Here is a 16,640-nt window from a genome sequence, read left to right on the forward strand (position 1 = left end):
TTCACCAAAATGCTCCACTGGAAAGTGAAACTAGAAAAACAGCAGGTTTCATGACAGAGTGATACACGATCCCCACCTAAATCGGGTCGCCAGTCAACATCGCTGACCATCTCATATCTGATATTTCGGTGATACAGCCGTCCAACCGACAGATCACATAAAAGATGTCTCATTTTCTATCATAAGCGGTTTTTTTTTTCGCCATCTCTCGTCCTTGCAGCCGTCGCTGGTGTACGGTGAAAGGGAGAGACAGAGAGAGAGATGCCACAGCAGAACACGCCTCGGGACTGAAACACAGTTGTATGTACATGTTGTGCATTCAACAACTCAGCCGCCAGGCGTCCCTGATTATTGGCCTAATTTAGATCTGGGAGAGTCACATGACGTCGTGGTGCATCCAGTGATGAATCTATGCCCAGTCTCAAAAAAAAAAAAAAAAAAGGTATTCATGTTGATAATTTGTGCTTAATGACTGGTGACATCAAGACTTTATATTAAAGGCCTCATTTGGGGAAACTAAAATCTTCAGATATGAGAGTGCCAATAAAAATTAATTATTCTGACAGGAAGCACAGGTGAAGGTTTATTTATTCTCAAAAACTTACTTGTGTCTTCCAGATCTGACATGCAGACGCCTGCAGACCGTTTCCTGCAGGTTGTTATCACAGTACGAGGGGCTGCAGAGTCACTGCTGATAAAGATGCATCATGACTAGAAAAAGAGAGAAAAGAGATAGAGAAGGATGATTATTCTGAAAAACGAGATCTAGATAATATCAAAACTAACACAGTAACACTACAGTGTCAAAATAAGTTGTTTTAACATAAAAACATAAGTATCCAGGCTGCCTTTTTTCTAAGAAAAGCTGAATAACTACAAAAGTCACCTTACCGTTTTTCCTTAAAATGCGTTAAGTTTTAAGGCAGCCTGGACACCAACGTTTTTTAAGTTAAAATTGGCTTCTTTTTTCACAGTGAAGGGCTACGAGTCAGTGCTTCTGTACCATCGACCTAAAAATGGCTGACTCTTCAAAACTGTCACACATGTTGACCACGTTCTGCACACACATATGGACACACACAAAACACATGCAATCATGCAGTCAGCTGCATGCAGCCAACGTAAAATTTCAAAGTAGCCTGGACACCAACATAATAGGATACACAAACTGTTTATTCCTACAGTGTGACACCGTAACCATAGACTGTAGAATAAACAATTTGGTTTAACTCCAAAAAGTTAGTGTCCAGGCTGCCTTTATTTTTTAAGTTGAAAACAACGACTAAAACAAATAGTTTATTTTTACAGTGTAACCAAAAACTGTAGATTACTGAAAAAAGAGAATTGTTAACCAACTTTAAAAAATTATTTAAATCACTAACATAAATAAAATCAACTCAATTTCCAAGCAACTGGCTTCAATGAAATTAATAACTTGATTTGAAAAAAACCTAATTCATTAATGTTTCTGTCTAAAGTAATTATTTGAAGTTGGTTAACATTTCTTTTCTCCCAGTGAATTCAAGCTGCTGCCAACATTACATGTAACACTACGGAGGAGGTCAAAGGTCAATCAGAGTGACACACTGACGTGTCTGCAGGTCACATGAAACTAACACTGATGTCTTTGGCTTGAAAATGCCAAATATTTAGCGCCGGCACTTTAACGGTTGGCACAAACAAGTCTGACTCTTCTCCAAGCAAAACAATGATTCAGCTTTTCCTCCAGAGTTTGATTCTTATCGGGAGAACAAAAATCAAACAGAGTGTCGTCCAGCATGGGAAACCTCCAGTGGAAAAATAATCCAAGGTGTGTTTGCAGCTCATTTCAGGGCCCGAATTCCAGTTTTTTCCCATCATGACAGCAACACACACCACCCCTGCAGTACCTTGTCCTCATGTGTTGGGTGGTTTTTGTCTGCAGTTGCATCATGCCTGCATTTGACATATGACTTCTCTCATGCATGAAGTAAGAGGGGAGTTTTTGGGTAAAACGCCTCAACATGATGACTCAGATGTGCCCGCAGTGCAGATAATTTGTGGAAATACCATCATTACTAACAAAAACAATATCTGTTTTTCCTATCGATTTGTCCTGGAGATGTTGTTTCATTAATTCATGTGGAGAAAAAACAAATGCACAAGCTCTGAAGGAGTTGCTGTAAATACAATCAGGAGCACTTCATATGATGTAGAAAATCAAACAAAGCTGTCTTGACCAAAAAAGTGGGTCTCGCAAAAAAGAGGAGGGACATTTTTGAAAATTTACTTCTACAATTCAAAACAGCTGTCAAGTGACTGCGGCTCGGCCTCTCGAGTGTTAAACCCTCCGCGTGCAGTTTGTGCTTTCGCCCTGAAAGCAAGTTTCGCCTCTTTTTAATTAAAATAACGGTTGTTGTTGGCGTTCGGAGGTTTTGAATGCATGACAGAGAAAGCCGTAGTATCCTAGATCACATCTCCTCTCTGGCTCCTCTCGCAGCTTGTTTGTGGCTCTTCCAGCTCTGCAACATCAAACTCAACATCTCTCGACGGGGTTTGGCTCTGTGATAGCCACCGCAAGAGCCTCAGCACCACAACAACTCCAGAGATTGACGGACAATTAAAGACCGAGAGGCGAAGGCTCGAGCGTGTGATCTGCGAGAACTCCTCAAACATGCAAAATGAATTTAGTTTACATTTGCCACGAGCAAGAGAGAGCTGAGAAAGGAGAAAAAAACTCTCTTTTCTGAGCATTTCTGATCTCTCTCAGTTGAACAAGGAAGCTAGCAGAGAGAACAAGATTGCTGCATAACAGATTGCTGCAGAAACAAATGCTTACACCAAAAAAGTATTGATTTTTTTATGTTGTTCTTGTTAGCTGAAAACTGTGCAGAGGCTTCTACAAATGACCACTTATTCGACTGAGACTCTTACAAGAAAAAGACAAACATATCATGTGTTAGGCATCTTTTTTTCTCTCGTCTTTTCATGTAGAGAGAGGTCAGATGCTTTGTGGCTTCCAAAGAACAAGTTGGGGAAGACAACTGAATAAAAACTTTTTCTTTTTTTAGGAGCGCCAGACACAAAAGTGGTACCTTTTACTCCACCTGATACTTTGTTTTTCACTATTATTTAAAGATTTCTTGCACAATTTATGTTTACATATATATTTTGCGATGTTTTTAATTGTTTTTATCCCCTTAACTTTGGTGCAAGTGTTTCCCAGTTGCAAGCATTTTCATGAATCAATTCTTAAAATTAAAAATAAAATCTAAAAATCAATTTATATGGTCTCTATAGTGCTTAGTTATATATAACCACAAGCTCCAACTGTAGAACTGCACTGCTGATGATAAAACCTAAAATAAATAAAAGTAAGTTGACCTTTAATTGCTTTTTTGGCTATTTCCAAAGCTAAAAATGTACTTTCAATTAGCATCCTGTTAGTTTTTATTATCCCTTGATCTGAATATATGTGAACATATAAGACGCACTGGAGTAAATCACAGCTGAACAGATGTGATTAGGTATTCACAGTTATGTTCAAACACTCGCCCTCCCTGCGTCTCTCTCTTTCACCCGTATTGATTGCTGGCACGAAAGCAAAGCTCGTTATGTGTCGGTATGAAAGTTTGGAGTCATCTTAAGACATTTGGGCATTAAAATAGACTTCTTTTCCGAGGGCTGAAATATCACCTAATAAATTTTCTGCTAGATTTTTTCCTCAACTGCTGGTTTATTAAGTGCACCTGCAAAAAATAAACTTTATTTTACATTTTTGCCATTTTGATGGTGCTGAATTACATTTAAAGTGTTTACAATATATTGTCCATCCCACTGATATGAATGCAGAGGTGTGGATTTGACTTGATTCACAAATTTAATGACTTTAAACTTGACCTGACAAAATAAATAGCACTTGTTAATGAGTTTTTATGCTAAATGTTACATGAAATTGTGCTTATATTGCACTATTTTTGCTGAGGACTCCTTGAAAACAAGATCTCAAGGGGTTATTGCTAATAAAGACCTTCCTATCGACTTGGACCGCAACACAATTGACTCATGACTTGAAAATGTCTGACACGATACATTAAACCATTTGGGAAAAGACATTTTTACAACATCAGTTGTGTTAAATATAATAAGACAGGACTTTCACTTGTGGTTAATTGTCCACAGTACTTTTTTATGACTAAGTTCAGTTGTGCTTGTTTGAACAAAGAACTAAAATTTTGAAAAAGCACTTATAATTTTTGTAAATTTGATGTATTATTAATGTTGTCTTAAAGTGTGTATTATGGCTTGTTTAGGGCTTGAAATTCAATGTTTTGGTCTTGGGACTTGATTTAGGATCAGTCAGCATAAACTCAGAAAGACTTGTGACTTCCAAAACAATGACTTGGTCCCACTTCTACCTAATAGCACAATTATTTCTACAGGACGGCTTTAAACATTTACATTTATTACAGTTTATGTTGTAAGGCCTCACCTAACAAAGATGTTGTGTGGATTTTGCATAATGTAACGGCATCTTTTCACAATAAATTGCTGTAAAATAATACAGTGATACAGATATGAGGATACTGTGATTATTTCCAGAATTGTAATGGATTTAACTGTATTATTTTACTATAAATTAGTGTAAAATGATACAGTGGCACAGATACAAAGATGTTGGGAATATATCCAGGATTTTACAGGATGTAACTGTAATCTTTCACAATAAATCACTGTAAAAATGATACCGTTATACAGATGCAGCAATGCTGATAGTGATGTAGACATGAGGATGCTACGGTTATTGCAATGATTTTACAGGATGTAACTGTAATATTTCACAATAAATTACCATCAAATGATAAGGATACAGATATAAAGATGCTGTGAGTTTTTCAGGACTGTACAGGATTCAACTGTGATGTTTCATAATAAATTATTGTAAAAAATGAAGATGCTGAGAGTATTTCCAGGTTTTTACGAGATGTGACCGTAATATTTCACATTAAATTACTGTAAAATGATGCAGTAACTTACTGTGAAGGTACTAGTAGCCAGTAATTTACTGTATATGTACAGTCCTACATTTCGCAGTGTAGTTCTACTAATCACCAGCAGAAATGGTCCAAGCATCAAGGGAAAGTGTGCTTGCATATATCTAACGTGATATGTAGAGTCTGTTTAATGCCGGATCCAGCGATCTGTGTACCAGCGCCACCAAAACAATTCCTGCACATTAACTGTACTTGACAAATAAAATGGTTTTGATTGGGACTCTGATAGATCCCACAAGAAAACTTTTTTTTTTAATCTGCGAAGAAGAAGAAGGAGAAGAAGAAGAAAAAAAGGGCGACTTATCGCTCGCTGAAATTAATAATTGACGGCGTCTCCGATGAATAATTAATCAAACATTTGAATAATTGTTGTAGCTCTAATCTCGACAGACATTTGCATATCGGCATGCTCTTAATATCTGCCTCTGTATATGAGTTTACATCCTCTCAGGACACAAGGATGGAATTAAAAGATCTGACTTACATCTGCAGAAACCTTGTCCGGCTCTCTGAGATTCTCCGCTCAGTCAGATCTCTCGACATGAACCGCGCATCACTGCGAAGAGAGGAAATACACACTTAGTGCATTTTGATAAAAAACAAGATCTGCAATCCCATGTAAGAGTGCAACTACAACGTGCACACACACACATGCAGATACATGAACAAACAGCATGGAACTGCTCAAATGAAAGGCACAGCTCAACCCCAAAAAATCATATTTTTCCTTGTAACTGTAGTGCCATTTATTGATCTAGATAGTTTTGCTGTGACTTGCCGAGTGTCTGCCTTTTCTCAATTTAATGAAACTAGCTGGCACTCGGCTTGTGGTGCTCAAAATGCCAAAAAATACATTTGAAAAACTCAACAGCAATGTCTCTTTCCAGAAATTACGCTCGATATAATCCGCAGACCTTGTAGTGAGCAGTTTTGTTTTCTTTCTACCAAACTATCTTTTAATTTAAAGGCAAATTGACATCATTTTAGGCTGTTGCAGCCCCAAATGGCAGCAAGAGGTAGTCACATTTTGAGAACTTCATTACCCAGAAGTCATGCAACTTCCAAACAAATACAGTCATTTAATGTGAATGGCAGCAAGATAGCGGCGTGCACTGGTGCTCTCTAACTTTAATTTTGTCTGTATTCTTTCTCGTGTTTGTCGAGTTGTGTTATGCAGCATATTTCTACAGTTTTACTATTATTTTCACTGTTTTGCTGTTGGAGGAATGTGTGTATTATGTGGGTTACTGTGTGAGTGATATGCGTGTTGACTGTGCATTGCAGATGTCTTGACTACACTGATCAGGAGTATCATGTACAATGAAAATAAAACTTTCTATTCTACGAGTTTAAATGTTTTTTTCCTTTAAAAAAGGAAATCAAAGGCACAAAGTACAACCCATTAAGGACTAAACCAAAACTGTGCACTTCTTCCATAATAACTGATTAGGAATGTATATAATAATAATAAGTAGTAGTAGTAGTAGTAGTAGTAGTAGTAGTAAGTAGCAAAGATGTCTTTATGCTCTTTGTGTCTTTGACTTCTGAAACTGGACGATATGTTTATCATGAAGAAGAAAAGTGAATTTGTTTAATCTGCTGTTTTTTATTGTCTTTTTTATTATGAAATGCCCAATACTTTGTTTAGCAAGAAACAAATAGTTTCCAATTTTTGTAAATATGTACAAAAACTGGGATGGCCATATCAAACAAGGCTCTTTATTGAGACAATCTGAAGATAATTTGGTAGTTTCTCGGGTTGCACTTTATTTTGGATTTTTGTTTTAAGCTTGTGTTATTTTCTTTGTTCGCATGCTTTGAACAATCGAGACCAGAAGATGTTTGTAAATCTCTCTTCTAATCCCATGTGTGATCGGCTAAATATCTTTTTCAATTTCTATGATATTTTTTAGCCAGAACAAGGTGTTCCAACCAACCTGAATTTGAGTTTGGCATTTAAGAACTTGATAAATTGTTAGAAAACATCTGTGTCTGTTCAGCGATGACATTATTTAAGTTACTGTGGTTTGTGATTTATAAAAGGTTATTTCACATGTGAAAATGTCCAAACTGACCTCGATCTCTTCTACATTTGGAAAGTCAATGTTACTGCAGCTCCGACTGTCCACAAGCCACTTTTTCCAGTCCAAGAAGTGTCACGGTTCTTTTACAACTGCACATACAGAGGCGGTCAGTTTAAGACCACGACTTTGACACTTTGGAAACATTGTGTTTGGTTTAAAATAATGAAACACTTGGTAAAGTTTCGGGAAAGACTGTGGTTTGGGCTGAATATTAACAAAGAAAGCACTGACAAGATGCATGACATTGAACCAAAATATACAATATTTGCTAAAATTTAACCAAGTGCATTGAGTTGCATCAGCAAAACCATGAAAATCTTAATCAGGTTTTGTCAGATTATTGCTCATACAGCATATTAACCCTTTAACACCTGGACTGAATCAGTTTTGCTGCATTCAGTAGCCTTTCACTGGTACTTAAACCTCTGAGGAAATTTGTTTTATATCTTTCAAAAACACTGGACAAAACATTATGAGCAACTTGCCTTGAAATGTCCCACAAACTGCCCAAATCAGTAAAAGCTGACAAGGAAATAATCTGAAAATTAATCAGGGGGAATCATTAGATATTATAAAAATAAAAAAAGGGAAAAAATTCCAGAAAACTATTTTTATATTGCTCTTAATTATATATTAAAAAATATACTACAGAAAAAAAAATAAAACTCAAATATATTCTTTTTTTAAGCATTTTCAAAGAAATTAAGCCAATTTACTCAGGTATCAAAGGGATGATTGGGAGAAATGTGTCCTATTAAAAAGTAAAAATATTTTTTAAATAATTTTTTTTAAAAAAGTAAAGCTGGCTGTATTAAAATTTCCCACAAAACTAATTTGGTATGAAAACTATACGATGTAAGTTCTGAGCTGCAAAATCACTGAGCTTTGTAACATGACACTATTTTCTCACAAAGAAAAGCACAAATAATAAGCACATACAACAAACTGACTTCCAAGTCTTGGCCGACTTGTTTTCCCGAGTGTGAGTGTGTCTCTGCCCCCCGCCCCAAAAAACCCTCTAACTGTAAACTAAATGGCAGCAAACTGATGCTTTTTTTCACCTACTGTGTGCAGAAGTTTGCAGAGAGTCTGCTTTGAACCCTTGGCCTCTCCGATAAGACTCTGGAGTTTGCAGCTTGCTTGTTTGCAGTCTCAAATGTTTGCATTATTTTTCAGCTGCTGCCTCACACAAACATATCTGTTTCATCCTCCTGCTAAAGTTTATGGCCCTGTAGGACTTGGAGAAAAGTCGGTTCACGGTCTGCTGGATGCACTGTATACCTCCACTGCTCATTTTAGACACACCATCCTTTCCTGCATTGTCATCCGTGGCGTTTGTTATCTTGACACTCAAAGGATTTTTTGGGGGGGGGGTGTTGATATAAGCTGGTGTAGGAAGCAAATTGCTGTTATGTTCACCACTTCCTGCCATCTTTCTATCGAGTAAAGCCATCACTCTCACCTCTCTTTTTTCTTCTTCTTTGTAGCTGCCTAAAAACACACAGTGCATGTGTGTGTGCGTCAGGAGGGGAGTCGATGATTCGTCTTTTGATCCTGGCGTGCTTGTTGTCAAAAGCTGCCTGGATTGAAGAGACTGTTGGCCACAATTGACTGTGACAATTAGGGCACGATCACAGTCCCCGAGTGGAGCACTTAAAGGCTAATTTACATGTCACTTTGCCGAATTAAAAAAAAAAAAGAAAAAAAATAGCGAGAGAAAAGATATTCTGCTTTCGCTCACCCTCCCTCCCACCTTCTCGTTTTCTGTCTATCTGCTCTCTCTCTTTTTTTTTATTCCTCCATGCCTTGTAAACTGTAATTTGTACACTGCTTAGGGGAACCTGGCAGAAGAGAGGCGACCGGCATTTCCATTTGAAAGGAGGCAATCACCAGGCCACTGCTGAGCCTATTGTCCGGTGGTGGCGGCGGTGGGGGGGCGGCGGCAATTTACAGGCAGTGGAGTTAACCTTCTGGCAAGGTGCATTACACACAGGGTTTACACCTGTATATTTGTACTTCTTGTGTTTGCTGATACACTATTGTTCTTTTATCTGAACCTGGATGTCTGTCGGTCCGGTTGGGCGGGATGTTACGGAGCCTCGTCGCCGCGACCTCACATCAACCTCACCTCATCTGGGACGTCCCGTTTGCTTCAAACACGCTTCATATTTTCAGCCTCAACTCGTCGTGACTACATGAGTAGAACTGTTAACTTTAGCAAATGTCAAAATCAGCCTAACTGCTCCAAATACATGTCAGAAGGAGACTTAAAACTCTGGAGCGAAACATCGTGACTTCCTGCAAACGGCAAATACGCTACATTTCTATGTTCCATACGTATCACATCAACACTTCCAGACTGATTTAACCCTTCAAACCTGCAAACTGGCTTGATCTCTTTCAAAAACACTGAAATGATCAATTCAAGACTACAAACTGCAAAACTGAAAATTTGCAAAGACAACACAATAAATGCATAAGTCAAAAAATAAAACAAGAGACTTGAAAAAGGTGATGAGAAGTTATGAGAATTCCTATAAAATAATTTAAAAATGTATAATTACAATAATTATGAATAGTGTTTTGAACATTTTTCCCTAGCTTTAAAAAAAAAAAAAAGACAAAATCTATTAATTTCCTGCAACTTGTGGGACATTTTTTAAAGCTTAAACATGCTCTTTTCCTAACTGTAACACTAAGTGTTTATTTTGTGCTTAAACCTAATCACACATTGTTGTAAAGACCGCAGGTGTTTCAGTGTATCTACAACACAATAACAAACAAATGTAACGCATCTGCAATTTGCATAACAGTAGACTGCCAACATTTTCTTCTGATGATTACGTTACCAGTTTAGAAACTGCAACCACAAGATTTTTTTCTGGTATCTGAAATCTAGTGAGGTCACTTTGGTGGATCAATGTGTACTGAAATGCTCAAAATTCAGTGTTTAAACTCGGCCGCTGCAGCTTTAACAAAACAACACACTTTCTCTCTGTAATGAGTTCAGTTGAATCAGTTATGGCCGGACTCATCAAACACACGCCCCGCTCCCTCTGCTCTTCCTCATGGCTGAAGTTTCTTTTCTCCTGCTCTGACAGGCTGTTTGTGACAGGTGCAGAGTGTGTGCGTGCATGAAAGTGTGTGTGGTTGGGTGTGTGAAAGGACCCCCCCTTCCCCTTCACCCATCTCACACACACACACACACACACTCACTCACACACACACAGTCCTGCTGTCCTTTCAAAGAGAACACAGAGGGGACAGAGTGTGTACAGAAACAGCAGGTTGATGGGATAATGCCCATCATCTGTTGCACCGTGTCATTTCTGTGCTGCCGTAACCTGCTTTTGTAACGGCCCTGCACACAAAAACACACACGTATAAACACAGACACACACTGTTTTCACTCGATTTGTCCTGCTATTTTATTTTTTACAGCAGTGTGTCTCGTCTCTGCGTGATTCTATGTGAAATAAAAGATAATCGTGCTCTAAAATTCAAGCCCACCCATGTGTGTGTGCATGCATATATGTGTATATGTGAGTAGGTGTGTGTGTGTGTGTGAGGTGTCCGGGCATACGTTAGCCCCGGAGAGGGATTGCGGCACAGCACAACCTGCTCACAATAATCATAGGAATAAATTCACCCCCCCTTCTGCTGTGAATGACCTAATCCAGATTTGATGGTCATTATATCAGGCCTGTTTCATTATGCTGTAAACATACAGCGGAGATAATCTTAATCTCCGTAATGCCACTGTAAACCAGAATAGCACTGCTGTTGCACTACTACTTGTTTTGTTTTTGCTTCGTTTCCCTGGCAACGGCTCAAAGTTGACACTGAGAGTTTCATATTTGAGCCAGCGTTGTTTTTTTTTTTTCCTAAATCCTGGAAAACACACTTTTCAAACATACTTGAGTTACTGATATGAGTATCAAATTGAATGTAGGTTACTAATCCCGACGATTGAGCCTTTAATTAATTGCACAGTTTTGTAATAAGGCTGGGGGGGATTAGCGTGTGGACAGGTGGGCAGATTTAAACCTCGCTGGGCCGGACACATGTTGAGACTGAAGGGAAGCCATCATCCCGAACAAAGAGGGATTTTTTAGTCCGTGGAAGTGCTCCAAATGTCTGTGGACGTGCTACAAAAACGCTTCAACTGCATGTAAGCTGGAGTGTAAGCTACAACAATCCATGTGCTGCTGCAACGTGTCCTTTCACAAGAGCTTTAACAGGGTTCTGCACAATAAGAGGTTCTCTGCAGAACTGATGCCAGTCTGTTTTTAAAGCACATTTTTTTTTATGTTTTCTTATTTGCCATTTGTTCTTTGAGCAGAAGGACTTTCACTTCAGAACCAAGTTCAAGTTTTGTACTCCACAATCTTTAGACTCTCATTTCTTCATCAATTAATTATTTCCGCTTTTCTTTTCAGTTTCAGCATGTTCACGTGACCCTGCAGTTTCATGCCCTTTTTTTTTGGATATTTGCGTCATTATAGGAACTCATGAATTCTGCAGTTTAAGGACACATCCTGAATTTGACTTTTCTTAGGACCTTTCTCAAGAATTATTAGAGAAATTTCTCATGATTTTGGCAAATGAGGCCATTATCAGAATACAATATTAGCTCTCCATATGTTCAAAGTAGGGTTGTCAAAACAACGCCTTAATTTCGATCAATTAATCACAGAAAAAAATAATGAATTAAAAAAATGAACGCTGATTAATCATTATCAGAAAGTCATGCAGCTGATTACCAATGTGTGTGTGAATGTGTGTGTGCATATATGTTGTGATTTTTAAGAAATAACTGCAGTTTAGCACTAACTCTGCAGCTGGTGGTGGATCAGCGATAGCCGGGCTGAAAGTGAACCGGGACAGGTTCAGTGTCTCATTTCGGTCCCGCCAGCTTTCCAAATGGCCTTCGTGTGACGTCAGCTATTACGTAACACCAAGGGCTGAGGGAAAGTTTTGGGACGCAGCAGTAGTCTGCTCTGAGGTTGCCAAAATTACATTTGCGCATGCTAAATAGAAAATCATAGTAACACCCAGCAGGATATTCAGAAGTCAATTAGCTTAGCGGCTAGCGGACTTTTCCTCTACTCATAACTTAAGCAGTTTATTATAATTTATAATTTCTCTTACTCACCGCTGGTTTAAGTCGATGCATCTCCCGACAGCACAGAAGACTTTCCGTCCACATGCTCGTTTTTTCGGTAAACATCGCTGAAACGAAGCAGCTAACGCCACGTTAGCAAGACGCCAGTGAAGCGGCCCGGCAGGTTACTTCCTGTTTCCTCAGTTTGTTTACATATCACGCGCGCCATCTGCTGTCTCGCAATTTCTCCGAAAATAAAACATTTCCACACTGATTATTTATTCCCGAGTAAATAATAGTAATATATCCTCTTCATCTTTCTCTCCGCCGCTCGCCATCATCGGCCGGACGTTGTGTGACGTGACACACGCTTTCAAAATAAGGGCGCGCCTGAAAGCGGATGATTATAGGAGGATGATGTTTACACTTTGTATCCTTGCGCATTTAATCGATATGCAGATCGATGGATCATTACACCCATAATGGTTAGTGCTTTCTGGATTGTTTATTATTATTATCTTATGCTTAAAGTTTAAATGTTTAAAAGAGAGATTATTATTATCAGAAATATGTTAATGTATTTGCAGGGAAAAAAGGTTGGGAACCACAACTTTAACCCACCAAACACTGAAGTCCTCTGGATAATTTATCAGCACTATCGGTTTATGATGTGGCCCTTAATTTAAAAAATATATCAACATTCGTTGATTAAATGATTTTTTTTCTGTTTGGTTATAAATATACAACACCTGTGAGCTTTAGTGTAGTTGCTGCCAGTCAAAAGTGTGAATCGGAGCTACAGCAAATCCAGAATTTGTTGTTGCAAAAGAACAAAAAACACCATCTAACAATGACCCAGAATTTAAAAGTGAACTGATATAAACTGCTGACTGTTTCATCAGGGCTCTACACTGTGTAATCTTTAGCCTGCACTCCCTGTTAGCAGTGCCCACAGCAGAATTTATAGCTCTGTGATTGGACCGTTTCCTACCCAAAATGATCCGTGGGAGTCGTAGTATTTTGCAGCGATGGTTGAACTGGGAGAGTTTCATGCCCATCCAAGTCTTGGAACTGACATGGCTCCTGAAAGAAAAAAAAATCAAGATTTTTTTAACTTTCACTGCTTTTGAAAGAAGTTTTTCCAAAACCTCTGCAAAGAGCGACCTACACAACTCCAGTTATTGAATCTGAAAATGACAAAATTTGATAAAAACAGCTTCCACTATATTGGAAAAAACAATATGAAGCTGAGAACAGTGGACGGACTGGAAAATAAATTGGGGAGAGGTGGCAAATGAATAATGATGAAGGCTGGACACGATTCACCTGATGAAGGGTGCAAAATCACTTCATAACAGCCGAGAGGTGGCTTCATTTGTCCGATTCAATTCTGTGCCAGTGTACCTGCTGACCTTCCTTCTGCATGCGAAATAGAGGCTCCAAATTGCATGACAGGAAATATCAGAACTCTGTCATAAATTACTACTTCAACATTTTGCTTTAAAGCTTATTTTCTTCAAGAGATGAAACGACTTTCATGTCTGTGCATTAACCTTTTAAACCTGAGTAAATCCGCTTGATTTCTCACAAAAACATGGTAAGGAAAATTAACCTAAACAAGAAATTGCCCAAAATTTTGAAAATGGCCTGATAATAGGTGATACAAAAGATACGTTTAAAAAAGAAAGAGAAAAAGAAAACTTCAAAAGTGTTTAAAAAAAAATCTGTCAAATAATTTTAAAAAATATAACAGTAAAACTGATAAATATAGTTTTCTGGACATTTGTTCTTGTTTTTTGATAATATATAATAATCCATCCAAGCTAATTTTCTTGTTACCTTTAACTGTTGATTTGCAATTTGCATTTTTCCCTCATTTCAAAAGAAATCAAACTCGAATAAAGTAATGTTTTCACAGTTTCTGCTTGTAAATGTGTCTCTTTTCAAAGTATTTTTGAACAAAGTTAAAATAATATAAAATTTTAGGTAACAAGAACATGCGGTTAGGAAAAAAATGTGGTTTGACTTTAAAAGTCAAGTCAAGTCAGTTTTATTTATAAAGCCCATTATCACAAAACACAGTTTGCTTCAGAGGGCTTTGCAGCATACGACATCCCTCCACCCTTAAACCCTCACATCGCCTCAGGAACCCCCCCCCCAAAAAAAACCCTGTAACGGGGGGGAAAAATGGAAGAAACCTCAGGAAGAGCGACTGAGAAGGGATCCCTCTTCCAGGATGGACAAACGTGCAATAGATGTCGTAAATAACAATTAAATGAATAATGTTTGAAATGTGCTATAGAAATGAAGCTGCCTTGCCCTAAGTGTCTGTCTTGCGTTATAGTACACTGATTTCATGTAAATATTAATTGTTATTTCAGTTTAACTTAAAAAAAACACCTATTTCCAAAAAATCTCTGCACTCTAGACAAATATTTACATATTTTATAATTTAAGTGTATTTCTGGTGTTCAACCATATTACAAAGACGTCTAACTTCAACAAAAAGCTTTAATGTGATTTTACTTTCATGCCAGTCATCACTTTCTAAGAAGAGGTGTTAATTTTGTTAAATAGTGGATGTCTCATTTTGGAATGAAACTCTTCATTTATCTCCAAATGTCAATTAAATTCAAATATAATCAAATATATCTCAATGAATAAAACATTGCGAGTAGCACGTTGGATGAGCTTTCACTGCTGAGAGTGTGCCGTGTTTTGGGTGCCTCTCTCTCTCTCTCTCTCTCTCTCATTATAAGCAGCCTTGAGCATTATAGCAACTCTCTCTCTCCTTCCCCACACACACTCATGTTTGCCAAGCTCTGTGCTAGTTGTTAGTGGCCCCAAACAGTTTCACAGTACATTTAGGGTTTGATCTTGTGCTAGTGATACGATGGCGCAGCATGGCCGAGCTGCCTGCTCCACACTGTATAAGAAAACCATAGAGACAGACAGAAGACCACTTCTGTCTGTAGCTCGCAAACTCACCTCTGTGCCGGCTGCAGAGGTTAATAAACAACTGCTGTTTGATATCAGACTGATGGCAAGACACCGTTTCCTCTGAGAAGGAACGTTAAACCTCAGTTATGAATTTGCACATAACTTTTTTTTAAAGATAAGCTCTATTGTAGGTGTGCTCCACCATGCATTTTACCTGGATTATTTGTACAACAGGGCATCTAACAAATAATAAATGGTGGAATAAAGGTGAAAATTATGTTTCTCTGTCATTAAAGAATTACGTGACAAAAGCATGAATCTTTATAACGTCCATGTGCTAATTGTGTGAAAGTGTTGCTGCCATACAAAGTATTCACAACTCAAATTTGACACTTTACTTTGAAGAATTTTTTGGTCATTTAAAAAACAGAATTTTTGCTTCATATGAGATGGCATTGTTAACTTGTTACAGTTTCAGCCCTTTCACATCAATGATACACAATTTGGCGGCTACAGTTGGTAACACCACTGGACGGAATCTGTTGCGGCTGTATGATACGCCGCTCGATGGCATTAAGTTTAAAGGCTGCTGGTAGCAACTTAACATAATGAGCCAGACGGTGCTTTTGTTGCCTAAACCCTAATCACATGCTTTTGTTGACATACTGTTGGTTGCAGCATCCCAGAATGTCAACAGATGCAGAAAGATACCTAAAACATAGTATGTAGACGCAGAAGTCCAATGACAAAGCGGCGACATGTGACGACTTGAGATGAGAACGCGTTGTCAATTTTCATCTGGAGCCTGATACTGCATCCACTCTGAATGGTTTCCCATAGGGAGGGGAATTTAATTTTCACTAACCAGTAACTAGAAACTAATGTGTTCTTCTGAAAATAGTAAAAAAAAAAAAAGTTTTAAAAAAGAAGGGAGGATAATTTGAAAACTATAAAAAGAAATCTTAAAAAATTTCCAGGAAACTATATTTATTATTATCATAATTTTACATAAAAAAAATCTGTTAGAAAAAAATATGTATCGAAAATAAGATATATAAAAATATATACAATAAATATATATGTTTTCAGCAATTTTTACAGGAAATCTTCTTGTTTTTTTGTTGCTTATTTATGATTCATTTTCTTGGAACTTTTTTACTAATTTTATTTTGTTTATTTTCGGGCCATGTTCCCCATGTTTTTGAAACAAACTCAAGCCAATTTTTTCAGGTTTCAAAGGGTTAAGACAGTTTGTTTTAAAAAATGTGAGTCCGATCTGTGATGCTATATACAGTATATTTGTATCTTAATTAAACTTTAAGGTAAAGCGATCTCCGTTATATAAGTGCCATTTTAACAGTTTTAAGCATATTTTTAAGAATATCGGGATAACATTGTGAATCGCAGTTATTTTGGCGTAGACACTCGTGACATGAAATTTCCATATCCTCCCATGCCTAATTGAGACATTGCAATAAA

General features: G+C 37.7%; 1 protein-coding gene across 2 annotated transcripts in view; it reads right to left on the reverse strand.

The window, feature by feature from the left end:
* Positions 1–228: 228 nt before the first annotated feature.
* The window catches only part of LOC148185460 (uncharacterized), a 171,561-nt gene continuing 155,149 nt past the window's right edge, over positions 229–16,640 (reverse strand). For both annotated transcript variants that reach the window (XM_088074356.1, XM_088074357.1), the window contains 3 exons: positions 13,213–13,304; positions 5,518–5,589; positions 229–711 (listed from right to left, as the gene is read on the reverse strand). In XM_088074356.1, the coding sequence (XP_087930482.1) occupies positions 5,561–5,589; positions 13,213–13,304 (121 nt within the window). In that variant the 3' untranslated portion in view covers positions 229–711; positions 5,518–5,560. The remainder of the gene's footprint in view (positions 712–5,517; positions 5,590–13,212; positions 13,305–16,640) is intronic.

The sequence above is a fragment of the Plectropomus leopardus genome, chromosome 24 (assembly GCF_026936395.1).
Source record: "Plectropomus leopardus strain MGB_pleo_1.0 chromosome 24, ASM2693639v1, whole genome shotgun sequence".
In the NCBI taxonomy this organism is placed as follows: Eukaryota; Metazoa; Chordata; class Actinopteri; order Perciformes; family Serranidae; genus Plectropomus; species Plectropomus leopardus.